Below are 27,085 nucleotides of genomic sequence, written 5' to 3'. Positions count from 1 at the left end.
TTATTTTATTGAAAAGTAATGAAATACCTGAAATAGTATTTGAACCCAGGTCTGATCCACAAGTGTTGTTTCTAGTTGTATATTGCTCGTGATTTACACTGTTGTATGCATTTATGTATTAATGCACTATATGTGGTGATGCTGTGCTGTTGAGTTTAAGATGCAAGAAAAATGTCCAGGAAGGGACACACAATAAAGAATTACCTGAATTGTGACATGGGGTGGTATGAATAGTGTATACTATCCACTAACATCTAACTTTGTCACTCACCCTCATGTCTTCGTAGGCTGTTTCCACGCTGGTGACCTCATGATCCTGATGTCCTCCAGACAGTATGTCAGTCTTAGAGAGCAGACAACCACAGCCCAGACAGAAGCAATCCATCCCCTGTAGGGCAGCAGCTGCTCTGGCCTGGCTCTCCTCCTCCGCATCAAATATCTCATAGTCAGCCTCAATGGGCTCCTCGTAAGCGGGCAGATCCAGCCCTCTCTCTTCTCTTACCCTGTCCTCCATCTCTCGCTCCTTCTGCCTCTCCATATCCCTCAAGATGTTTTCTCTCACCCCTTCCTTCTGATGTTCTCCCTCCCTCTCCAACTCCATCTCCCTCGCCTGTCTTTCCTTCTCACCCCCCTGCATGTCTCTTTCTCTCTCGTTCTCCTGTATTTCCTTCCATTCTCTCTTCTGACTCTCCTTCTCCTCCCTCTCCTTCTCATCCTTCAGCCTCTTCCTTTCTCTTTCCCTCTCCAACTCCATCTGTCGCTCCTGCTCATGCCTCTCCTTCTCCTCCTTCTGCCTCTCCCTCTCATGCCTCTCCTTCTCCTCCTGCCTCTCCCTCACTCTCTCCTTTTCCTCCCTCTCCTGTCTCTCCTTCACCTCCTTCAGCATCTGCCTCTCCCTTTCCCTTTCTCTCGCTCTCTCATTCTCCTCCCTCTCCTCCCTCTCCCTCTCCACCCTCTCCTTCTCCTCCCTCTCCTTCACTTCCTTCAGCCTCTCAATCTCTTTCTCCCTTTCTCTCTCTCTCTCCTCCCTCTCCTCCCTCTCCAGTCTCTCCTTCTCCCTCTCCTGTTTTTCTTTCTCTTCCTTCAGCCTCTGCCTGTCCTTTTCTCTCTCCCTCTCCATCTGTCTCTCCATATCCTGTCTCTCCCTCTCCTCCGTCTTCTTCTTCAGCCTCTGCATCTCCCTTTCTTTCTCCCTCTCCAATTCTATCTGTCTCTCTCTCTCCTGTCTCTCCTTCTCATCTCTCTCCTCCCTCTCCTTCTCCGCCCTCTCCTGTCTCTCTTTCTCTTCCTTCAGTCTCTGCCGCTCCTTTTCTATCTGTCTCTCCCTCTCCTCCCTCTCCTCCTTCAGCCTCTGCCTCTCCTTTTCTCTCTCCCTTTCCAATTCTATCTGTCTCTCTGTCTCCTGTCTCTCCTTCCTTTCCTTCTCCGCCCTCTCCTGTCTCTCTTTCTCTTCCTTCAGTCTCTGCCTCTCCTTTTCTATCTGTCTCTCCCTCTCCTCCGTCTCCTCCTTCAGCCTCTGCCTCTCCTTTTCTCTCTCCCTTTCCAATTCTATCTGTCTCTCTCTCTCCTGTCTTTCCTTCTCCTCTCTCTCCTCCCTCTCCTTCTCCGCCCTCTCCTGTCTCTCTTTCTCTTCCTTCAGTCTCTGCCTCTCCTTTTCTATCTGTCTCTCCCTCTCCTCCGTCTCCTCCTTCAGCCTCTGCCTCTCCTTTTCTCTCTCCCTTTCCAATTCTATCTGTCTCTCTCTCTCCTGTCTTTCCTTCTCCTCTCTCTCCTCCCTCTCCTTCTCCGCCCTCTCCTGTCTCTCTTTCTCTTCCTTCAGTCTCTGCCTCTCCTTTTCTATCTGTCTCTCCCTCTCCTCCGTCTCCTCCTTCAGCCTCTGCCTCTCCTTTTCTCTCTCCCTTTCCAATTCTATCTGTCTCTCTCTCTCCTGTCTCTCCTTCTCCTCTCTCTCCTCCCTCTCCTTCTCCGCCCTCTCCTGTCTCTCTTTCTCTTCCTTCAGTCTCTGCGTCTCCTTTTCTTTCTGTCTCTCCCTCTCCTCCCTCTCCTCCTTCAGCCTCTGCCTCTCCCTTTCTCTCTCCCTTTCCAATTCAATCTGTCTCTCCCTCTCCTGTCTCTCCTTCTCCTCATTCAGCCTCTGCCTCTCCCTTTCTATCTCCCTTTCCAATTCAATCTGTCTCTCCATCTCCTGTCTCTCCCTTTCCTTCCTCTCCTTCTCCTGTCTCTCCTTTTCCTTCCTCTCCTTCTCCTGTCTTTCCTTTTCCTTCCTCTCCTTCTCCCGTGTCTCCTTCTCCTCCATCAGCCTCTGCCTCTCCCTTTCTCTCTCCCTTACTAATTCTATCTGTCTTTCTCTCTCATTCTCTTCTCTCTCCTGTCTCTCCTTCTCTTCCCTCACCTGTCTCTCCCTCTCCTGTCTCTCCTTCACTTCATTCAACCTCAGCCTCTCCATTTCTTTCTCCCTTTCTCTCTCATTCTCCTGTCTCTCCTTCTCCACCCTCTCCTGTCTCTCTTTCTCTTCCTTCAGTCTCTGCCTCTCCTTTTCTATCTGTCTCTCCCTCTCCTCCGTCTCCTCCTTCAGGCTCTGCCTCTCCCTTTCTCTCTCCCTTTCCAATTCTATCTGTCTCTCTCTCTCCTGTCTCTCCTTCTCATCTCTCTCCTTCCTCTCCTTCTCCGCCCTCTCCTGTCTCTCTTTCTCTTCCTTCAGTCTCTGCCTCTCCTTTTCTATCTGTCTCTCCCTCTCCTCCTTCAGCCTCTGCCTCTCCCTTTCTCTCTCCCTCTCCAACTCCATCTGTCTCTCCCTCTCCTGTCTCTCCCTCACCTGTCTCTCCTTCTCCTCATTCAGCCTCTGCCTCTCCCTTTCTCTCTCCCTTTCCAATTCTATCTGTCTCTCCCTCTCCTGTCTCTCCTTTTCCTTCCTCTCCTTCTCCTGTCTCTCATTTTCCTTCCTCTCCTTCTCCTGTCTTTCATTTTCCTTCCTCTCCTTCTCCTGTGTCTCCTTCTCCTCCATCAGCCTCTGCCTCTCCCTTTCTCTCTCCCTTTCTAATTCTATCTGTCTTTCTCTCTCCTTCTCCCTCTTCCTTTCTCTCCCCTGTCTCTCCTTCTCTTCCCTCTCCAGTCTCTCATTCTCCTGTCTCTTCTTCTCCTCCCTCTCCTCCCTCTCTTTCTCTTCCTTCAGTCTCTGCCTCTCCTTTTCTATCTGTCTCTCCCTCTCCTCCTTCAGCCTCTGCCTCTCCTTTTCTCTTTCTCTTTCCCTCTCCAACTCCATCTGTCTCTCCATCTCCTGTCTTTCTTTCTCTTCCTTCAGCCTCTGCCTCTCCCTTTCTCTCTCCCTCTCCAACTCCATCTGTCTCTCCTTCTCCTGTCTCTCCTTTTCCTTCCTCTCCATCTCCTGTCTCTCCTTTGCCTCCTTCAGCCTTAGCCTCTCCATTTCTCTTTCTCTCTCCAACCCCATCTGTTTCTCTTTCTCCTGTCTCTCCTTCTCCTCCCTCTCCTGTCTCTCCTCCTCCTTCAGCCTCTGCTTCTTTCTCTCCCTCTCCAACTCCATCTCTCTCTCCTTTTCTTGCTCCAGCTCCCTCTCTCTCTCTAGATCAGAGTAAGGGCCTGGGCACAGCTGTTTTCTCTCTGTCTCAGACACCAGCATCTCTCTTGCCTCCTGCTGCGAGATCATCTCATATTCCAGCTCCACTGCAGTCTCCCTGTGCAGCTCTCTCTCTGGGACCCCAGCCTCAGTGTGCAGCTCCATCTCTGAAACCACAGTTTCTCTGTGCAGCTCAGAGAGGTCTTCCTGTGGAGCGAAGCTCCTGAGGGGAGTGAACACCCACTCATCCTCACCTTCCAAGTCCTGCTTCCTCATTGGCTCTTCCTCCTGTCCCTCATCTCCCTCAGCAGGGGCTAGAGGTGATGACCACCGCTCCGCAGCTTCTGCAGGAGGGGCAGTTGGAACTACTTCTGCTTCAAGATTGTGTGTGACACTGGGGAAGGCCTCCTCCGCTACACTCACAGGCTCCTCAGATCTATTCTCTACTTTTTCAACTTTGTGTGCTTGAGCTAGCATTTCCATTCTATTGATTGCTTCAGCTGCAATTTCAGATGCCGTTTTAGTATCATCTGATACTTTCGCCATAACTACTTTTGATGAATCAGTAAGTGCCTTTTGAGACACCCTGTGTAGCTCCTGTGCTCCTGCTATGGCTTCAGTTGGATATTTAATAGCATCCTCTGCTCTTACAGGTTCAGATGCTTTAACTACAGTCTCTGTTTTACTTTCAGTTGTAACCTGGTTCACCTGTACAACCACAGGCTCCTGAATTACAGCTGGTTTCACCACTCTAGACTCTTCTACTTCCTCTAAATTTTCCACCTCCTGTGCCTGAGCTAGTAGCTCTGTTTCATGGGATACATTATCTGACACTACCTCCTCCTGTCTGTCAACCTCTGACTCATGTGCCCCAGGTGTTGTCTCACTTTTAGCTTCCTCTACCACATCAACCTTCTCAGGTTTCTTTCCTGTGACTAGATGGTCCTTCTCAACCTGAGACACTTTGCTGTCTGTATTTACAGACTCAGAGTCTTTAACAGGACCAGTTCCCTTGATCTGCAGCAAAGATTTCTCTGTTGATTCTTCCATCTCTGTTGATTCCTCCATCTCTGTTGATTCCTCCATCTCTGTTGATTCGTCCATCTCTTTATATCCTGCTGGTTGCAGGTACCCATTAATCTCTGCAGCTTTGACCTCCTCCTTCTCCTCTTCTTCTTCTTCCACCACTCTCGTTAGGAATCCGGTCAGCTCAAACTTACTCTGCGACCACATCATTAGCCCCTCCCCTTGACGATCCGCTTCTGCTGATTGGTCCTCCACATTGGGAGTCTCATCTTTCAGGATAAACTTCTCCAGATATCCGTCTGTTTCCTCTGAATCAGACAGTCGCCTCTGGAACGATCTGTCCGACGCTACGCACTCTGCCTCTGAGCCTTCCTCGTCGCTCCTCCCCTTCTCCCCCATGGCATCCTCGTACAGGTCGGAGTAGAGGAAGGACATGGCTGTGGGTTCCTCTAGCAGGATGGGATCAATGATCTTAGGGGGTCCCGGGGAGAGGAAGATGGGGGTGAGGATGCTCTCCTCTCTGCTGAACAGTGCTGACCCACTCTCCTTCAGAGACCTCAGACTCTCCCTTCTACCTTCCTTCCCTCTCTCCTCGTCATCCTCTTCTCCCCGTTTCGTCAGGTCCTCTGGGGGTGCATGGTGTTTGTTCCCGTAGAACACCTCATCCAGACGCTCGCTGGCAATCTCCATGTCTGTGACAAACACAAAGTCATCGTCCGGAGCTGCAGAGAGGCTGTCTGTGGCTGTCTTCTGCCCCAGATTAGGCTCCTCTCGTTGTGGCTTTGTGTGTGCCTCGTCTCCCACTGGCTCCGGAGCCTGCTGCCCAGGCACCTCCTCATCCAGCAGGGTAAACGCCTCAAAGTAGTCCATGTCGCTGGTGCCGTCCTTGCGGCTGCGAGGCCCCTGTTGCTCTGTGGGTTCTGAGGGCTTAGACTCTCCTACTTCTTCTCCTTCTGTGCCCTCCTGTACCTCCTCCATTTCTGGGTGGTCCTGGGCAGGCAAGGCCTCAGAGCCCCGTCTGGATTTGGACCTGATCCTGGGTGTCTCCTCCAAGTAGGACAGGTTATCCTGCAGCTCAGTGCTCTCCTCCTCGTCCACCGTGGGCAGTTTGGACGGGACTTTGATGTTGAGGATCTCATAACCCTCTGAGATCAGACTAAACAGCTCCTGCTCTTTGTCTTTCACTTCCCCTGACTCGGTGTCTGACTCTACACTCTCCACTCGGATGTTGGGCACAGACACCTCAGCCATCTCGGGCCTCTCCACCCCCAGTGTCGAGCCAGACCTGGAGCTCCCGGGTCTCCTTAGCCTCTCCCCCAGCCTGCCCTTCCCTCTCGTCCTCTTCCTCCTCCGAACTATCTTGTCCTCATCGAAGACAATGGTGATTTTGCCCTGCGCACCGCCACCGCCAGTAGCAGAGCCGTCCAAACTGTAGGTGTCAGAGCTGTAGCTGGCCTCCGACGCCCAGGGGGTGGAGCATCGGCTGGAGGCCGTCTCCCAGACTATGCCGCTGTCCTCACGCTGAACTGTCACCATGGAGAAGGACGGGTCCACTATCAGACACTGCAGCTTGGGCTTCACAGACTGGTCCTGGACCACCTCCAGCAGACTGAAGAAAGGAACAGGCAGTGAGATGAATTAGATCAGTGGTTCTCACAGGGGGTACTTGGGAACACATAATAACATAGGCCTACAAGTGAAATGCACATGTGGGGGTACTTCAGGGGTACTCCGGGCAGAGCAAACTGTGAGAAAAAAAAACTCACATTGATTACCTCAACCGCTTCACAGCTTGATAACTGGAGAAGTGTGCATCAACCTGTAGTGTGTGTGCGTGCATGTATGTGTGTGTGATGAGTGATGAGTGTGGGAGTAATGAGTTTAGAACTGAGGAAGATTGAGAACTTGAGAAGTGTGTATAAAGTCAATGAGCGCATGGGTGTGTGTGTGTCATTTGCGCAGATAGGTGATCAGTTTATAACTAGGGCCCTGCTTTTTGGTCCATATAATGAGGCACTGTGCTTTTACCAGTATTTCCAGCTTTATCCTGCTAGTGGCGCTGCAGGTAGAAAATCTTAAGAAATGTTCTGTAATTGACACAAGCTGACTCCAATAAATCAATTAATGTCTGGTTGTGTGCGTGTGTTTGGCGGGGGTATCGCCTGACCCAAAGGAGGCGTAGCTCTGCGAATCTTGATTACACAAAACCTATTATTTGGTAGGGAATAATATTTCTAGATCTATGATTCTACACCTCACTTTGCTCAAGCTGATCCTCTCCAACAGACTCAGAAGTTGTAGCTAAAAATTGGTAAATTAGGCACATGCAAAGGGGAGAGTCAATAGGCAGGTTTCCATTGACCCAGGTTTATTCAACAAAAGCAACATCCCACTGGGCACACACTGGTTGAATCAACGTTGTTTCCACATTGTTGAACCAACGTAGAATATACGTTGAATTGATGTCTGTGCCCAGTTGGATGTGTAATGGAAATGGCAGCTATAGGATAAATGTTCTAAAGATCAACAACATTTTTATCTGTTCAACAGGGTTTGATTTTTCTTTTGTCAAACTTTCTTTATTGGGTCACACTTGGATAGTAGATGCTCTACATACTATCAATAAACTATCTGTTGATAAGAAACTGACTATCTGTTGATAGGTAAATGCTTGCTAAGGTTATGATTAGGATTAGGGTAAGGTTTAGAATAAGGGTAAGGGTTAAGTTTAGGGTTAGGGTAAGGGTTAAGGTAAGGGTTAGTAGATAGTTAGTTGAAATGTTACTGATAGTCTGTAGATATTATGTAGAGCATCTACAGATGTATCCAAATAAAGTGTTACCCTTTATTGTGACAAATGATGATGGAAACTGTTTTTCAAATAAATGATGATTGCCGAATAATTTTTAAGGTACGTGATGTCATAACGGATCTAACTATAAAGCTCCCCTCCACTTTATAAATGCTTAATGCAGCGATGGGACAAGACTGTAACTACCAATTGGATACCACTAAATTGGGGAGAAAAAGGGGGTAACAAAAAATATCTATATATTAATAATAATAACAATAATAAAAAGGAAAAAAATATATCTATTTTTTCAACTATAAAAATAATATTTATTTGCAGTACAAGGATTATCTTGACTTTCAAGATGTCTGAATTGCTTCTCTGGTTGGCTGGAATCAAGTTTCACCATCCAATTATTTCAAGTCTACAGGAGTGCACGTTTAACCATGGCACGGACCGTGGCGATACATTGGCACAGGATAATTATTAAAATATTAGTCACTTCTTGCATTCTATCCATGTTGACTTTTGTGGGCTACCTCAGACATTAAACAGATAGGTGGAAGGGCATACAGGCTGTCACAAATGTATTAATGTGCAGTGTGCCTAAATGGATAATGGAAACACTTCAACCATTTCGTTGTTATTAGACATTCTTTTTTTTTTTTTTTTTTTTTGGTGGGACGTCATTACATCCAGCTGTTTTTATTGACACAAAACAGTTCAATGGAATCGCACCGTAGCAGACAATTGTCACATCTATTTTCTATGCGAACTTTCTAAATGACAATAAAAAGATCACTGGACAAGTTAATTTTATATATTTGACCTTTATTTAAGCAGGGAGTCACCATTAAGACCAGGGTCTCTTTCACAAGGGAGCCCTGCATGTACAAATTTATAAGACAAACTTAAAAATCAAATACAATATAAAACAAGTAAAATACAGCACAACACAAATATTCAAGAAAGACAATTATATTCCTCAGTAAGAAGTCCCTAATCAATATTTAAATTTTCCCGAGCTGGACCAGAACATCCAATTGTAATTTATTTTGCATATGGTTCCAGCAATGAGGTGCTTTAAAGCTAAAAGTGGATTTTACCTAGTTCGGTGGAGAGCCGAGGAACGTCAAACGTTAACCAACCTTGTGAACGGGTTTGGTATCTCATGTTTTTATATTTTAACAGCGAAGATGTATTAAAACTGTCACCTGTGATAAAGAGAAGGGTACTATGGTAGACGGCATCCGAAGCTTTAAGAGTAGTGGCTGCTGCAATCTGGTAAATGGTGTCACCATAGTCAAGAACTGGCAGGAAAGTTGACTGTACAATCTGCTTTCTGCTATTTAGGGAGAAGCAATATATATTTAAGAAAAGAGAAGCCCACTTTAAATAACTAACTAACTAGCTCATCCATATGTTTTGTCATTCAATCTTTGTCAATCCAAATTACAAGATATGTATATGCGGGAACCGGATTGATGGGAGTAGCATGAATTTAGTCTTGTCCGCATTAAGTACAAGTTTTAAACCAACCAGCTTTCTGTAAGGAAACAAGGTCAGATTGCAGCTCTAACATAGTGCAGCTCTAACATAGCCTGGTCAGGAGATGGAGCAATGGCATACATAAGTGTCTGCATATAACCATACCTACAGAGTTTTGAAGGGAAATCCTGATTTTATTTCTATAAGAGAGTGTTATTATTTCATTAAGAAAGACTTAGTGGAGACTGAAGCTGCCGTTGCATTGTGGAGACATTCGACATCCTAGAGGTTAGCCTAGCATCGTGTGAGACTTGTAGAGAATTGCTTGTGACGATCAACGAGTTCGGGTTTCCACGGGATGTCTGTTGCTTCTACGGAGTTGTGGATCTTTTGTGAGGACACCTGCACGGAACTGCTATACTTTGCTGAGGTATTATCTACAAGTAGTGAGTAACTACAAATGTGGGGTGGACTTCGGGACTTTATGTATGTCGTAATTTTTCTTAGCTCCAACTCGCACCCAGGGTTTAAGCAAGCTTGCAAATAATTTGGACATGGTTTGTGGAAAAATCATTGGTGTTTATTATTTGTATTTATTTTGATGTGGTACATTGAAAATGTGATAATATAGATCTTGAACATTATGTCTGTTGTATTGGTGGAGTCATTTACTGTTTCAGTTTCATTGAATGCATGGGAAAGCATATCCTTATAATAATAACCAAGTCTATAATCATTTTATCTGAAGTTAATACCCTATTTGTCATTCACCCTAGTGAGTTTACAATAGGGATTCTTATTGGAGATGTCCATCTCACTTAAAATCCCATGCAGTTCAGATATTCTAAGTAAGGTAATATCGTGAGTGTCAAATTCGAGCCTGGTGAGAGGGTTACACAGGCCTATTTCAGTCAAGTCAGTCTTTGAATGAGAACGTAATGGTTAACAGTGTCGACGGCCTTGGAAAGGTCTATAAATAAGGCAGCACAATGTTTTTTATGATCTAAGCAATTTAACACATAATATAGAACAAGCGTAGCAGCTGAAGCGGTGCTATGTCCGGGTCTAAAACCAGACTGATGCACATTTAGAATTGAATGAGAAGTTAAAAATGTTCTTAGCTGAGAGTTGGCCAGATTCTAAAACTTTGGAAATGCACGATAACTTATCTAAGTCAAAATGATCTCCTCCGTTGTGTAGGGGGAGGACATGTGCCGCTTTCCAGATCTTAGGGATAACACCAGAAACAATTGTCATGTAAAACATATAGGCTAATGATTCTGCAATTTACATTTACGTCATTTAGCAGACGCTCTTATCCAGAGCGACTTACAGTTAGTGAGTGCATACATTATTTTTTTATACTGGCCCCCCGTGGGAATCAAACCCACAACCCTGGCGTTGCAAACGCCATGCTCTACCAACTGAGCTACATCCCTGCCGGCCATTCCCTCCCCTACCCTGGACAACACTGGGCCAATTGTGCGCCGCCCCATGGGTCTCCCGGTCACGGCCAGCTACGACAGAGCCTGGATTCGAACCAGGATCTCTAGTGGCACAGCTAGCACTGCGATGCAGTGCCTTAGACCACTGCGCCACTCGGGAGGTGTGGGGCAGAGAGCTGCAGTAAGAAGGGATCAAGAAAATCAGCCCCTGTGGATTTTTTAGCAAGGCACTTAGTACATCATATGTATAAAATGAAATGAAAATATAGAATGTGTATTTGGGAGTGCATCATTCTCTAAAGTCTGTTTCGAGGGGAATAAAGGACTCCCTCTAATTAGGAATTAGAAGAATTTCTAGAAACTATTCTTTCAAATAGATGGCCAGCTGAGGCAAAATGGTTATTAAAAGAACCACAAATGTCAATTTAGTCTATTAAGGCAGTGGTTCCCAAACTGTGGGGCATGCCCGTGGGGCAGGAAGTGGGGCACGAGGTTCATTAACTATGTTTCCATCAGACGATATGTTCTCTGAGCTGAACTCAGTTGGGCTTTCAACTTACTCTTGAAAGTTGTAATAGTAGAATGCACAAGATGCAATTTAGAAATTGGTCATCAGTTTTCCTCTTGTCATGTCAGTCATTGCATACCTTAGAGAGCTATTTATAACTTGTCAGAAATGTCCAGATCAACTAGCCCATGTCAGCTAATGTTTTTTAGCTAGGTTTTCAGAGATTTAAGTACTTTCCAGAAGTTTGCTGGATTCCTACTATTCTCAGATGCACAGTTCAAGAAGTACAGTAAGTTGACTTAGATTTTCAAACCAAAGATAGACATCTACAGTGCAGTGGCGGCTCCTGAAAAAATTCTCAGGAGGGGCAATTTTTCTGATGATTTAGGTGACCTACACACATTTAAAAAAAGATATGTCCAGCAACAACATGAAGACAGGGGCAGCATATAAGTCAATACCAGAAGCATTTATTGACTGATCTCAAAAGTGTTGGCTTACCAGGGTTGGTGGAGCCCTCAGTTTCATCTTTGCCTCGCAAAGCTAACTCAAACACTCCGCAAAACTTCACACACTGGATTAGCCGGCTGAGGATGTGGCGGTTCTTGCTAATGTCGTAGTAAATATATTTGTTATAGTGAATATGGAATATGATATGTTGAGTAAAATGTTGTGCTAAGATCTATTTAGGTCAGGAGCTGGTTATACGTTCTGTTCCTATCCAATAACAATGGACAAAAGGGTCCTATCTTGTCAGCCTTGTCAGCAGGTGGCCAAGGACAACACCCACGCCATAGGCCTCTCAGTTCTTCCAACTCACGAGTTCTTGCTCTGAGGACACACACACACACAAACACACACACACACACATCATCACTGTTAAACACACACACACACACATACACATCATCACTGTTAAACACACACACACACACACAAATCCCCTCTCTTAGGCTGAACATTTGAAGACAGAGAACCCGACTCAGAGCCAATGCAACAGTGACAGTAGCCTGCAGGGGACCTCGCCCAACTCATCAGGACCAATCAGAAGATCAGAACTACTAGATTGAACCTACTTCATTTATTGCATAAAATGTCTGCACACAATGTTTCGGGGCTCTCTTCAGATAATAATAATAATAATAATAATAATATGCCATTTAGCAGACGCTTTTATCCAAAGCGACTTACAGTCATGCGTGCATACATTTTTGTGTATGGGTGGTCCCGGGGATCGAACCCACTACCTTGGCGTTACAAGCACCATGCTCTACCAGCTGAGCTACAGAAAGTGGATACTCATGGATGCGCATTGCAATTGTAAAATGTCAACACAATTGGAGACACCACGTCATTTTTGGAGACATGTTATTGACAGTAAACTATTGTAGATGCGACTGCTAACTAACTAAAACATTTTAGCTGGCTAGCTAATCATCTTAGCTAAATGTGGGGCAAACAATTCAGTTATTTACCGTTAATTTGAGGGATTGGGGTGAAAGAAATCGAGTTACATAGTGATACTTTACGATATACTGTATTGACAATATCGCAATATTTTAGCGCTAGTTGGCTGTACCTGCACCAAAACACCATTATTGTTCCTTCATAGCTTGTTCTCAATCTTTTCACATTGGGAGCCAATTTGTTTTCAGCACTTTTATTTCCATGACTGATCAAAACTCGTTCTCATGGCTTTCTGATCCCTCTGCAACAGACATATGGTGCGCAATAAAATCACAGTATCGAATCGCAATACGTATAGAATCATGAGACTCGCAATGCTGATGCATATATCTTATCGTGAGGTTCCTGGCAATTCCCAGCCCAAGTTCATTTGCCACAACAAATCTCTTCGCTAGCAAACGCGATGTCTTCTCCAAAACGGCAATGTGTCTCCAGCAATGTTTACTTTTTTGACGTTCTATGGCATCTCCACTTTCCAAGCATATATGACCACATGTAATATTTTGGTAAGTGATGCAAATAGTGAACTATGTAGGGCCAGGATGTAAAATATATGTAGCTGCAGCAATTTCTCTTATCTGATATGGTAAGTAATGGGGCTTAATTTATAGCTCCCTAAGAGTTTGACGAACGGGTCCGTGAACGCGATTCCAGATATATTTACCTCTGAATAAACTGCCTTTATTACACCATATCCACATCCAGTAAACTTGTGATTATCAACACTAACCTCATCGTTGTGGCGGCGGACAGCTAGCCTGTATCCCTCGTCATCCAGTTGAGTGAGTGGCAATGTCTTTTTTTCGTTCGTACCAATTTTTGGAAAATCCTCGGGTGTAGGACTTTCCGCCTTTAGTAGAAACCTGTTGAATTATTAAATTTGGTCTGGGAGGTCCTAATTGTTTCGTTGCCAATTTATCTTCATTTGTTCGCCGACAAAAAGGAACTTCTTTCAAACAATCCACTCTTTTCTCAGTTACGTTCATGGTTACGTAACGTATGATGAAAGCGCCGTAAGTGCAAGCCCACAGACACCCATTGAGATTGTATTGAAGGCTCTGAAATTTGAAAAAATAGATTTTACATGGGAGTCTATGACAGACTTCTGGGCGATTTTCAACCTGACTGAAATCGCCCCAAAAGGGGGGGGAGCCATTTGAAGCACGACTTTAGCCTGATTCGACATTTAGTGGCAGTGTGGCACTGTGGCAGATCAGACGTATAGATTACAACACTGATAACTACTGTTGCCGTGATATAATTGATTAGAAAAAAAATCCCTTCCTTTTCCCGTTTGGCAGTGCGTCGCCCATATCGCCCTATTGAACAGGCCGCCCCTGCTACAGTGCCTTCAGAAAGTATTCACACCCCATGACTTTTTCTGTTGTGTTAGTCTGAACTTAAAATTGATTACATTGATATATTTTGTCACTGGCCTACACACAATAACCCAAAATGTCAAAGTGGAATTATGTTTTTCAAAAGTTTTACAAATTAATAAAAAGCTGAAATGTCTTGAGCCAATAAGTATTCAACCCCTTTGTTATGGCAAGCCTAAATAAGTTTAGGAGTAAAACTGTGCTTAACAAGTCACATAATAAGTTGCATAGACTCACTCAGTCTGCAATAATTGTGTTTAACATGTTTTTTTAATGACTACCTCATCTTTGTACCCCACACGTACAATTATCTGTAAGCCCTCAATCAAGCAGTGAATTTCAAACACAGATTCAACCACAAAGACCAGGGAGGTTTTTCAATGCCTCACAAAGAACAGCACCTATTAGTAGATTGGTAAAAATAAAAAAGCAGACATTGAATATCCCTTTGAGCATGGTGACATTATTAATTACACTTTGGATGGTGTATCAATACATTTACATTTTAGTCATTTAGCAGACGCTCTTATCCAGAGCGACTTACAGGAGCAATTAGGGTTAAGTGCCTTGCTTAAGGGCACATCGACAGATTTTTCACCTAGTCGGCTCAGGGATTAGAACCAGCGACCTTTCGGTTACTGGCACAACGCTCTTACCCACTAAGCTACCTGCCGCCTCAATACACCCAGTCACTACAAAGATACAGGCGTCCTTCCTAACTCAGTTGCCAGAGAGGAAGGAAACCGCTCAGGGATTTTACCATGAGGCCAATAGTGACTTTAAAACAGTTACAGAGTTTAATGGCTGTGATAGGAGAAAACTGAGGATGGATCAACAACATTGTAGTTACTCCACAATACTAACCTAATTGACAGAGTGAAAAGAAGAAAGCTTGTACAGAATAACAATTTTTCCAAAACATGCATCCAGTTTGCAACAAGGCACTAAAGTAATACTGCAATAAATGTGGCAAAGCAATTAACTTTTTGTCCTGAATACATATTACTGAGTACCACTCTCCATATTTTCAAGCATAGTGGTGGCTGCTCCATGTTATTGGTATGCTTGTAATCGTAATCGTTAAGGTTTTTTTAGGATAAATAACCGAAAACACAAGGCCAAATCTACACTGGTTGCTTACCAAGAAGACAGTGAATGTTCCTGAGTGGCCGAGTTACAGTTTTGACTTAAATCTGCTTGAAAATCTATGGTTGTCTAGCAATGATCAACAATCAATTTGACAGAGCTTGAAGAATTTGTTAAAGAATAAATGGGTAAATGTTGCACAATCCAGGTGGGGAAAACTCTTAGAGACTTACCCAGAAAGACTCATAGCTGTAATCGCTGCCAAAGGTGCTTCTACAAAGTTTTGACTCAGGGGTGTGAATACTTATGTAAATTACATATTTTTGTATTTCATTTTTCATCAATTTGCAAACTTTTCTAAAAACATGCTTTAATTTTGGTCATTATGGGGTATTGTGTGTAGACGGGTGAAAAATATTTAATCCATTTTGAATTCAGGAACAAGTCAAGCGGTATGAATACTATCTGAAGGCACTTTATTTCTCAAATGTCTATAGGACTGCCAGTCAGACATGGTATTAGTCAATTTAGCATTAGCCCAAGCAAAATGTATTTCCTGTAATTTTTTCGGACAATTTATGCGTACCTACAGTGAGGGAAAAAAGTATTTGATCCCCTGCTGATTTTGTACGTTTGCCCACTGACAAAGACATGATCAGTCTATAATTTTAATGGTAGGTTTATTTGAACAGTGAGAGACAGAATAACAACATCCAGAAAAACGCATGTAAAAAATGTTATAAATTGATTTGCATTTTAATGAGTGAAATAAGTATTTGACCCCTCTCCAAAAATGACTTAGTACTTGGTGGCAAAACCCTTGTTGGCAATCACAGAGGTCAGACGTTTCTTGTAGTTGGCCACCAGGTTTGCACACATCTCAGGAAGGATTTTGTTCCACTCCTCTTTGCAGATCTTCTCCAAGTCATTAGGGTTTAGAGGCTGACGTTTGGCAACTCAAACCTTCAACTCCCTCCACAGATTTTTTATGGGATTAAGGTCTGGAGACTGGCTAGGCCACTCCAGGACCTTAATGTGCTTCTTCTTGAGCCACTCCTTTGTTGCCTTGGCTGTGTGTTTTGGGTCATTGTCATGCTGGAATACCCATCCACGACCCATTTTCAATGCCATGGCTGAGGGAAGGAGGTTCTCACCCAAGATATGACGGTACATGGCCTATCCATCGTCCCTTTGATGTGGTGAAGTTTTCCTGTCTCCTTAGCAGAAAAACACCCCCAAAGCATAATGTTTCCACCTCCATGTTTGACGGTGGGGATGGTGTTCTTGGGGTCATAGGCAGCATTCCTCCTCCTCCAAACACGGCGAGTTGAGTTGATGCCAAAGAGCTTCATTTTGGTCTCATCTGACCACAACACTTTCACACAGTTCTCCTCTGAATCATTCAGATGTTAATCGGCAAACTTCAGACAGTTATGTATATGTGCTTTCTTGAGCAGGGGGACCTTGCGGGCGCTGCAGGATTTCAGTCCTTCACGGCGTAGTGTGTTACCAATTGTTTTCTTGGTGACTATGGTCCCAGCTGCCTTGAAATCATTGACAAGATCCTCCCGTGTAGTTCTGGGCTGATTCCTCACCATTCTCATGATCATTGCAACTCCACGAGGTGAGATCTTGCATGGAGCCCCAGGTCGAGGGAGATTGACAGTTATTTTATGTTTCTACCATTTGCGAATAATCGCACCAACTGTTGTCACCTTCTCACCAAGCTGCTTGGCGATGGTCTTGTAGCCCATTCCAGCCTTGTGTAGGTCTACAATCTTGTCCCTGAGATCCTTGGAGAGCTCTTTGGTCTTGGCCATGGTGGAGAGTCTGGAATCTGATTGATTGATTGCTTCTGTGGACAGGTGTCCTTTTTACAGGTAACAAGCTGAGATTAGGAGCACTCCCTTTAAGAGTGTGCTCCTAATCTCAGCTCGTTACCTGTATAAAAGACACCTGGGAGCCAGATCTCTTTCTGATTGAGAGGGGGTCAAATACCTATTTCCCTTATTAAAATGCAAATCAATTTATAACATTTTTGACATCTGTTTTTCTGGATTTTTTTGTTGGTATTCTGTATCTCACTGTTCAAATAAACCTACCATTAAAATTATAGACTAATCATTTCTTTGTCAGTGGGCAAACGTACAAAATCAGCAGGGGATCAAATACTTTTTTCCCTCACTGTATCTGCAACAGTGTTAAACAGAGAAGCAAACCAATTTAGGGCATGATCCGAGTCCCCCAGTCACACAACCCCAGATCAGACATGAAATGTTGCTAATTGAAATTCCCCAAATGTCTCTTTGTAATAATGCGTGGGTGGGATATTAGGTAGCTTTTCATCTCTTATGCAGGCAATGGGACAATGTTCACTGGGCTCATTAGCAGAGATTCCATTGGCAATATACTTATGACAAAACTGCCGCCATACTTCAAGATCAGAAAGAGAGAAAAGTGCATAAAAAGGGAATTACGTTCCACTTATGTGTGCTTAACTATGGTCGTAATTCCCCCCTTAGAGCACAAGGCGGAGCCGAGGGAGGGAGATAAATTCCTACTAGTGTCAGCTGGGCTTTATTACCAAGGCCTACATTCAAGATTAGACATTCAAATTGCGTAGGGAAACATTTAAACTGCTCTTTACGAATATGACAACACGCCCACCTCTGCCAAATCTATATACATTATAACCAGTCAGAGACACATCAGTATTCGATATAGACTTTATTAACGAAGATTCATTAATAGTCAGAAGTCAGTGTTGGTTTGAGAAACCAGAGTTATAATAAAATCTATTTTCAAAATCAAACTTCTGGCATGAATCAATACAGCTGCAGGATTTCAGATCAGATGGAAAACATAGCGTCTGATGGAAACATAGTTAATGAAGCCAGCCATGGAAGTATATAGAAAAGAATAGGAAATCCAAGATCAGAAAAAAATATTTTCTTAAAACCTGTTTTTGCTTTGTCATTATGGGGTATTGTGTATAGATTGATGAGGGGAAAAAACTATTTAATCCATTTTAGAATAAGGCTGTAACGTAACAAAATGTGGAAAAAGTAAAGGGGTCTGAATTCTTTCCGAATGCACTGCATGAAGTTTTAGGAACTGTTCTTCGTCTTGTAAGAATTACATGGCAATGTAGGAATTTTGATAGGGTTGCGGGCCAGAAGGTTGTGGCTTTGCAGACCACCGTGGACAAGAGTAGGGGTGGAAAGATCTTGAATTTGCCTACTTTCAGCACTATGAGCTGTCCATTTCCGCAGCGGCTACTGCTTCAGGTTTCAGCACCACAATGTAAGTTACTAGAATCTGGCTTATTGTGAGGTCAATAACACTGATAAATACATCATGAGCAACTCAAGAATAAATTATAGTAGTAGAAAGCTATCAAAGTTGACCTCCGGTCCTCATCTTTGCGCTCTCCTTCTCAAACTGAACAGATATAGGCTAGTCCGGCACGCAATACTTTTTTTGTTGTTGGAAGAAGCCTTTGACTCTCCTCCTGAACTACCACCGTAGGCCTGTACAGCCATTGGTTAGGCAGCACAGCATTTTTTTTGGGGGGGGTCAGCAAGAGCAGAACAGGCCGGGGCTTAGGGTTGGAATATCCATTGCAGTGTGGAATGTAGCCTAGTTTTATTTACACCATCCCAGCAGGTATCTTTGAAAAATAACTTTGCTCTGTGCTTTTCCGAGCATGCACTTAATTTGATTGAGACCACACTACTGTAAATAGCCTATAGGAGCACTTGATATTGCGCCCAGTGGAGAATCAGAGATGAGGGGCGGCATCGGGCAGACATCGGTAAATATCCTAAAAAGCAACTAATTCTTAAACACTTAGATACATTGCCATTTCATCATTTACAAATTACATGACCCTCCCATGGACTAGATTTATAAATACTAAACGCTCCCCTTGACTGAAATTGAAAAAGCATTACCCTCCCCCATTTTCCTCCAGGTAACCATTCTGTAAATTTCGATCCATCCCTAAGCATTTAACGACAGTGATGCCTTTTATTGGTGCAATCCGGACCAGCCTTGATTTCACCATCTATGTTTGGTTCAGATATGGTCTGGTCCAGACTGGCCTTTATTTGGCCCAAACATAGACGTCTTCCTGTACTGTACTGTACTCTACTGTAGTCGACTCTACTGAATAAAATTTAGTTGCCCCTGAATTCGCTACAATATTATTATTATCATTGCAGCAAGCGTCCCAGCGGGGTATTGACACACTAATCTTTCAAGTTATATTCAGATCTTAGATTTCCTATTATTTGCTATATACTTCCATGGTTGGTTTCACTGACTCTCCCTTTTAACTGTTAAATTACCAATCTTTAGCTACAACCTTCAAGTTATTTGGAGAGGATCAGCTTGAGCAAAGTGAGATGTAGAATCACTGATCTACAAATAGTATTCCCTGCCAAATAATAGGTTCCATGCGAACAAAATGTGCAGAGCTACGCCTCCCCTGGCTCAAGCGATAAAACAATTGAATAAAAGGACAGATAACTCTGAAAAACAGACCCCATCTGTGATAACAGACAGGGCGATTCGTAATTTAATCAAATTCCCAGGAATGAAACGCGATGAGCAAGAGACAGACAGCTCATCTTGGAGTTCATATGAACCACAGAGACTGTTTGTGGGATAATAGCATGATTGCCAATCGACTACAGAGTCCATAACCTGTATCGCTATTCACTGTAGCCCGGCCCTTTTATGGGCACAGGATCTCCAGCAATGGCCAACGTAGCCAAACACAGAGGCACTGTTACCGTATGCTAGCTGATGTCAGCCATGCAACTTCTCAGTCTTGCTAAGCCAGTAGCCAGCTACCTGGCATTATCCCCGCGGGCTAGCACTTTCCAAGCCCTCTGCCAGCACAGAACTAGCAAAAGAAACCGCATGCGGTCTTCCTTTATTCTCCAAGATCTCTCTGACCGCAGCACGGTCCGTTTAGAATAACCAAGCGACTGAACGCTACATATGCTAAACAAGAGACCTACACAAACATCGACCATGGGAGGCAGCAATCTCCAGTGGCAGTACGCTAGCTAGCTTGTCTTGACGAGTCAGCTAACCTGGCTAGCACACTATGCAGCACTGTTTAGCTAGCCTGATCCTGTCCACATAAGACCGGAGTATCGACCAAGTCTGGGAAGAGAGGTAAACGGTGCTTGACTGAGGCAGGCACAGGTGGCAGGGAGTACCCAGCCACCAGGCCGCCCTCTCCCTACAAGTCGCCTCCATTAGCCTGCAAAAGGGTGCACAGCAACCGGGTTGAGCTAGTGCAGCTTTAGCATGCCTCAGCCCAGGCAGACAAGATATTTGATCTGACCAATGCTCAAATTTATCCCCGGGTCCCGTAACTCAGACCCAGCCGAGGTGCGGGCACCTGTGAGAGGAAGCCATACAAATGTTACACGTTTCCCACGAGAACCGGCGAGCACCATGGACTAGGGGAACAGTGCCAGCCACTGTTACTTACACGGTCCCTTCATCCTGCACACAAGCTGACCCGAGCGGGGGCAGCCGGAACATGCAACGTGCCGAGACATACCAGACAACAAAACATGAGTATCTTTTAATTTATTTGGGCATGGTCTTGAATCTGAACCCGACTTGTTAGTCTTCGTCGTTTTGGTCATGTTAGCCATCTTACTCAGTCAGTTAGCCAGGCTAAACAGGCAGAAGAATAACTAACAGATTCAGCAGGAAACTCACAAAACCAGTTACCAAGCTTTAACAAACAACGTCCAGAAGGATGAGCACGCCCTCCTTAAAGGGCTATTTATACCCTACGGAGATGCCAAATTATTATTTGTCCTCTGTAGCTCAGCTGGTAGAGCATGGCGCATGTAACGCCAAGGTAGTGGGTTCGATCCCCGGGACCACCCATACACACACAAAGAAAATATGTATGCACGCATGACTGTAAGTCGCTTTGGATAAAAGCGTCTGCTAAATGGCATATTATACTATGGACCCTACAGAGCGTAGCACAGCGTCGCAATGACATCTTTAGTCACAAAAGGGCCAGCTCCTTGTAGTGTGCTCCGTCATTCTACGTACTCCCATGCCACATGAAAATTTTAATGCACCATATCAATCCTTGTGTAGCCTTGGGGGCAGTGTTGTGTAGGCAATGAAGCTCACTTGGTTCCTTGATCAGGGCCCAGTTTCCAAAAATAATTTTAAGGCTAAGTTCATCGTTAGAACTTTTGTAAGAGCATCGTTAAATTTACAAGCTGTTTCCCAAAACCATCATTATTAACGTTGACCTTGAAAACGCTCGTAATCTTACACCTCCTCCAGACCAGAGGTGCATCGTTAGATGCTTTTTTAACCTCAGAAGATCTCACCTAAACATAGAATCACATGGTTTAGCAGTTTCTTTGTGACCACCGATAACTTCAGAAAAAAGGTTGACTACAATACAAAGTTGCCAATGTCTTTGCAATTGATACAAACAAGCGACGTATAAAAACATGCTTGAAATGAAAACCGGGCCCTGATCTAAAGGCTATGCATCAAAGTAACCTATTTTGCATTGATAAGTAAATATAATCTGTTCAAACAATAAACCAAACAACATTGTAGCTTTATTAGAATCCCCACAAAATGTATTTTGTTTAGAAGTAATAACTATTGATTCCAGGCTATTGGTAAAAACAGCTGCGAGTTATGTGTTTTTTCTCTGTGACCAAAACATGATGACATTCTATTTTTAGCTGATATGGGAGCGAATACATTGAAGCAGCATATCAAGTTGGGATAATGTTGTAGGTTACACTGGCAAGTATAAGAATATATGCCAGAGCATATTATTTTATTATGAATCTGATTATTTCACATAGCGATGTGGGAAGCTAAAAGGCTAGCTAGCTTGCAGTGTTTAGCCAACTTGCTAGCAAGGGAAGACAACAAGACAAGAGAGACTCTTCTTTTCCTTTCACAACAAATGAGAAGACAACAAGAAAACCTCTGTCATGCCCTTGTGAATGTTGCTATTTGGGAGTCTGAATCAGTGGGTTATGATGTTACCCAAAAAATCGGACTCCACCCAGTGCACGCACACACATAGATCTAAGCACATTGTGAGTAGAAACCTTAAGTGGGATAGTTAAGTTGGAGTAAAGCCTGATAGTTTTCACGTTCCAAATTGTTCTGCTCAACTCAAGGTAATGAATCTGTGCCTCAGGTTTATCACCTGTGGAAGGCAGGGCTTCCGGTGAGGCACAGTGTTAATTGGCCTTGTCAAGCATCATTCAAATGTTCTTCGGTAGAGGGTGCTAGTGGTCTTCAATGGTGAAAGTCCCCAAACACACACTGTATAGTCTTTTGCAATGGTAATGGTATTGAGTTGAGTTTAATGGTAAATGTCACTAATCACACTACATATAGAGCTGTTTTCTAATAACGTTATTGGAAATATAAGACTGCCATGCAATGGTTTACAATTGTAATATTTTATTAGGGTTGTTAGAACCTTTTAGTCCCTAGCCCATTTCTCCAACAAAGTTTTAGTCTTCTAGAAAAAGTATTCATTTCACCATAGGGATAGCCCTCTCAGAAGGCTGCCTTGTTGGTCTATTCAAGGACAGTTGGGTTGAAGCATTAGTTTGCTAAGAGAAGGACAAACTGAATCGCTTTCATGAAGGACTGGCTTGAATTGTGAGGATGACCACACAATTTATTTATCATGAACAAAATCGATTGGTTTTGTAGCTGAAGTTGCAAAGGAAATGTTGTGATCTATTTAATAAAAACAAGAGACCAGCAAAATCGATAAAAGAGTCTGGCAGTATAACAGGAACAGCAGCATCTAGTAGTCAAAACCTGGTATTTTTACACTAATTTATGGTAAATAATGCAAGAGACTTCATTACATATTTCTCAGCAAAGGGGAAAATAACCATCACCAAATTCACAAGGAATACATTACATAGTATGAACAAAACAATACTCCAAACCGCATATTCATACTACTTGTCAGACATAGAGAACTTACATTGTATACTGGTTGTTGGGGTGGGATTGGTGTGGGGGGTTCGTGGGTGGCTTTTGATTATATTATTGGATTCCTCATATCTTACTCATTGGTAGGAAGAAGTTTGGTCCAAATCGGATGTTGTGTACTATATCTATTGAATATATCCTTTAAACTAAAATGGCCAATTTGGGTGCAATCAATTTGCTTAATTTTTCTGAGATCAAATACAATTTCAACAAAATAAGATTTCGGGAATGCCAATCTTACCAGTTTCTAATCACAGAAACGATTTCAGAACAATGGTGGGTGTCATGGCTTGCTGAAATGACATGAAACGACTCAAATGGTATGACACTGATGGAATGATTTATAATTTCATGAAGTAGTATTTACTGATAGCCAGAAACAGTGAACACAATTGCAATACATGTTGCTACCCTGTTGTCTGGACCTATGGCAGTCTCTATGGGGGTGCCACAGGGTTCAATTCTTGGGCTGACTCTTTTCTCAGTGTATATCAATGATGTCGCTCTTGCTGCTGGTGATTCTCAGGTCCACCTCTACGCAGACAACACCATTTTGTATACATCTGGCCCTTCATTGGACACTGTGTTAACAAACCTCCAAACGAGCTTCAATGCCATACAACACTCCTTCCGTAGCCTCCAACTGCTCTTGAACATATGTAAAACTAAATGCATGCTCTTCAATCGAACGCTGCTGGCACCCGCCCACCCGACTAGAATCACTACTCTCGACGGGTCTGACCTAGAGTACGTGGACAACTACAAATACCTAGGTGTCTGGTTAGACTGTAAACTCTCCTTCCAGACTCACATTAAGCATCTCCAATCCAAAGTTAAATCTAGAATCGGCTTCCTATTTCGCAACAAAGCCTCCTTCACTCATGCTGCCAAAAATGCCCTTGTAAAACTAACTATCCTACCGATCCTTTACTTCGGCGATGTAATTTACAAAATGGCCTCCAACACTCTACTCAGCAAATTGGATGTAGTCTATCACAGTGCCATCCGTTTTGTCACCAAAGCCCCATATACTACCCACCACTGTGACCTGTACGCTCTTGTTGGCTGGTCCTCACTACATATTCGTCGCCAAACCCACTGGCTCCAGGCCATCTATAAATCACTGCTAGGCAAATCCTCGCCTTATCTTAGCTCATTGGTCACCATAGCAACACCCACCTGTAGTATGCGCTCCAGCAGGAATATCTCACTGGTCATCCCCAAAGCCAACACCTCCTTTGGCCGCCATTCCTTCCAGTTCTCTGCTGCCAATGACTGGAACGAACTGCAAAAATCTCTGAAGCTGGAGACTCTTATCTCTCTCACTGACTTTAAGCATCAGTTGTCAGAGCACCTTACCGATCACTGCACCTGTACACAGCCCATCTGAAATTAGCCCACCCAACTACCTCATCCCCATATTGTTATTTATTTTGCTCATTTGCACCCCAGTATCTCTATTTGCCCATCATCTCTTGCACATCTATCATTCCAGTGTTAACACTAATTGTAATTATTTTGCACTATGGCCTATTTATTGCCTTACCTCCATAACTTGCTTCATTTGCACACACTGTATATATATTTTCTGTTGTATTTTTGACTTTATGTTTTGTTTTACCCCATATGCTTTGCTTTATCTTGGCCAGGTCGCAGTTGTAAATAAGAACTTGTTCTCAACTGGCTTACCTGGTTAAATAAAGGTGAAATAAAATAAAAATTAAACATGCACTGAGCACTCGCTCTACCCAATGGTAGATATGCCCAAGGCATAAAAAACTGGGAAGGCTAGTATCCCTGAATGTCATGGGGTTAATATTAGAGAGGAGGTGTCTGGGGCTGAGGGACAACTATCTGTTTTGCTACAGTAGCAATATTCAGCCCCACTGAAATGTGTAGTTGGTGTACCTGTACTCCTCTTTGGCACTGAGATGTATAAGACAACTGTGTTGCACTGAGCTGTATTAGTGAACCTGACTCCATTTCGGAAATCCGTACCCCTGATATAGGCTAGCTAGCCTCCATGGTATGGTGGGAATCCTGGTATGGTGGAGACTAGCAATTTCAGGTTATGGGAAACAGTGTGCGAAAGTAAACCAATGAGCTGTGGTAGAGTTAGACTTATAGAGTACAGAGCTATGGGGTGGACTATGCATTAAGAGAGTGTGTATTGTGTTCAAATTGTGTTAGGGTAACCTAATTACAGAGTAAAGCACTAAACTGTGTGATAATGTAAGTCCTAGATTCAATCAGATCAAGCGTTAACCGGTGATAGCCGACACCCGCATACTGATGTTTTGGCGGTGTCTGAGTTGTAACTGCGTGGGAGCTGTCAAACTGGTGAGCAGCTGCTCTTGATCATTGTCACGAAGCCACACCCGTCCCAAGTTCAGAACGAGAAAGTGTAGGCTATATAGAAATAATGATGCTTAAATTGAAAATCATTAAACAAAATAATTAAGGTTTTCTATCAGCCTAATCGCTTTCCAGTGTTCGAACTTGTAAACAAGCCTTCTCGTAATGTGACTCCGTGCAGCCACTGGCAATGTCCGCTTTAGGTATACTGACAGGAGTCGCTTGTGGATTTGACAGCTCTAACACAGTTCCACCTCCGACACCGGAAAAACAACCAAAACAACAGCTATGCGGATGTCGGCTAAAGCGGATCTGATTTAATAGAGCACTAATTGTCCTAGTGTTGTAGAGTGTGTCTGTGTGTGTGTGTGTGCGCGCTCCAGAGCACAGTAAGACAGTGAAGCACTTAGCTGAAATTCAAGCACCTGTTTCTGAGTTCCTCCACCTCGTCGTCATCCTCCTGAGCGACGGCCTCTGGCGACTCATGCTGAAGCTCCTGTAACTCCGTCAACACCATGTCAGAGTCCATTTTTGTAGTTAATAGCAGGTTCCTTTAGCAGTTTTCAGTATTTTTCCGTAGTTCCTGATGTTTTCTGAAGTGTCTTGTTCTTTGTCTGTTGGTGTCTGACCCTCTTAGAGCATTGGAGTCTGTCTTCCTATTTGTGTCATTCCAAGCTGGGAGCTATTCGCCTGACACAGCTAGCACTGGAAATAGACTGACAGAGAGGGACAGAGCGAGACGGGAGAGGGCTAAGGGAAAGGGAGAGAGAGGGGAGGGGAGAGAGAGATAGAGAGAAGCTGAAAGAGAGGGACAGAGGGGTGAGGAGTGTGAGACACGGCACTGTGTCTTTCTGCCCCCTGCGTTTCAGTCTGTGGGCCTACAACAACACCCTCAGACAGAGACATGTCACTCAATACAACAACTGTTCCCTAAGATACAGCGCCTACAGTATCTAAAGCTGTGCTGGGAATTATAAATCAATGTCCACCAAATGGTGGGTCCTGGTTAGAAACATGACATGGTCATAACACTAAAATAACTTTAGGTGGGTCACAGTGCCACAGTGTTCTAGTGGCAACATGGATCATGGTCAGTATGAGTTTAAAGGGGTAGTGCAAGCATGCTAGCTGTTCTGCTAGACTTCCAGGCATTGCGCTAACGCTTGTGAGCAACGGCGCGCGAAACTATCTTTTAACTTCCTTCAAACTGCACTCAGAGACGTACAAATGGTATCTCTGATGAAGAAATAAGTGCCAAAACGTGTTAGCCTTCCCGGCCGAAAATAATAAGGTGAAATTAGGTGACTTTTTTTTGTCTGTAGAAATCACTCCGCCATTTCCTGGTTGCTAAAACTTTAATAGTTCGCCTAATTTCAGTTTATGTGACAAAATAAGCTAGTATAGTGTTGAGAATCATACATACACACACACACACACGATAACATACGCACTATATACACACGTACACATGGATTTTGTGTTGGTAGAGTAGGGGCCTGAGGGCACACACTTAATGTGTTGTGAAATCTGTTGTGAATGTATTGTAATGTTTTTAAAATTGTATAACTGCCTTAATTTTGCTGGACCCCAGGAAGAGTAGCTGCTGCCTTGGGATCCATAATAAATACACATTTGAAAGCTTGTTCTATTACCAACATGACTATCTAAGCTATAAAATACAATGTTAGACTATCACAGGGCAATTCCGAGAAACAGATCATCATTTTGGTGTGCATAGAAAGGGGTCATGCATGCATTCAGGTGCGTGTTCCGAGGCACATTTTCTTCACAAGAGAAACATAGACATTCTGTTCAGAACAACCCAGGCTATGACGCCATGTCATCTAGTAACTGTACATCAAACATAGTGATCATAAATGTTGACTGCATATGACATGAGTTTTATGATATCAAGAAGCTGATTAA

General features: G+C 43.7%; 1 protein-coding gene across 1 annotated transcript in view; it reads right to left on the bottom strand.

Annotated features, from left to right (window-relative positions):
* cmya5 (cardiomyopathy associated 5) overlaps nucleotides 1-25,906 on the bottom strand; it is a 115,269-nt gene extending 89,363 nt beyond the window's left edge. Inside the window, exons 1-3 of the mRNA XM_045225964.1 lie at nucleotides 25,585-25,906; nucleotides 3,515-6,209; nucleotides 272-793 (exon numbers count right to left, since the gene is read on the bottom strand). Coding sequence (XP_045081899.1) covers nucleotides 272-793; nucleotides 3,515-6,209; nucleotides 25,585-25,688 — 3,321 coding nt within the window. The 5' untranslated portion in view covers nucleotides 25,689-25,906. The remainder of the gene's footprint in view (nucleotides 1-271; nucleotides 794-3,514; nucleotides 6,210-25,584) is intronic.
* Nucleotides 25,907-27,085: the final 1,179 nt, after the last annotated feature.

The sequence above is a fragment of the Coregonus clupeaformis genome, chromosome 16 (assembly GCF_020615455.1).
Source record: "Coregonus clupeaformis isolate EN_2021a chromosome 16, ASM2061545v1, whole genome shotgun sequence".
Classification (NCBI taxonomy): domain Eukaryota; kingdom Metazoa; phylum Chordata; class Actinopteri; order Salmoniformes; family Salmonidae; genus Coregonus; species Coregonus clupeaformis.
Note: the sequence above shows the minus strand (reverse complement) of the source record. Positions and strands in the feature narration are given on the sequence as shown.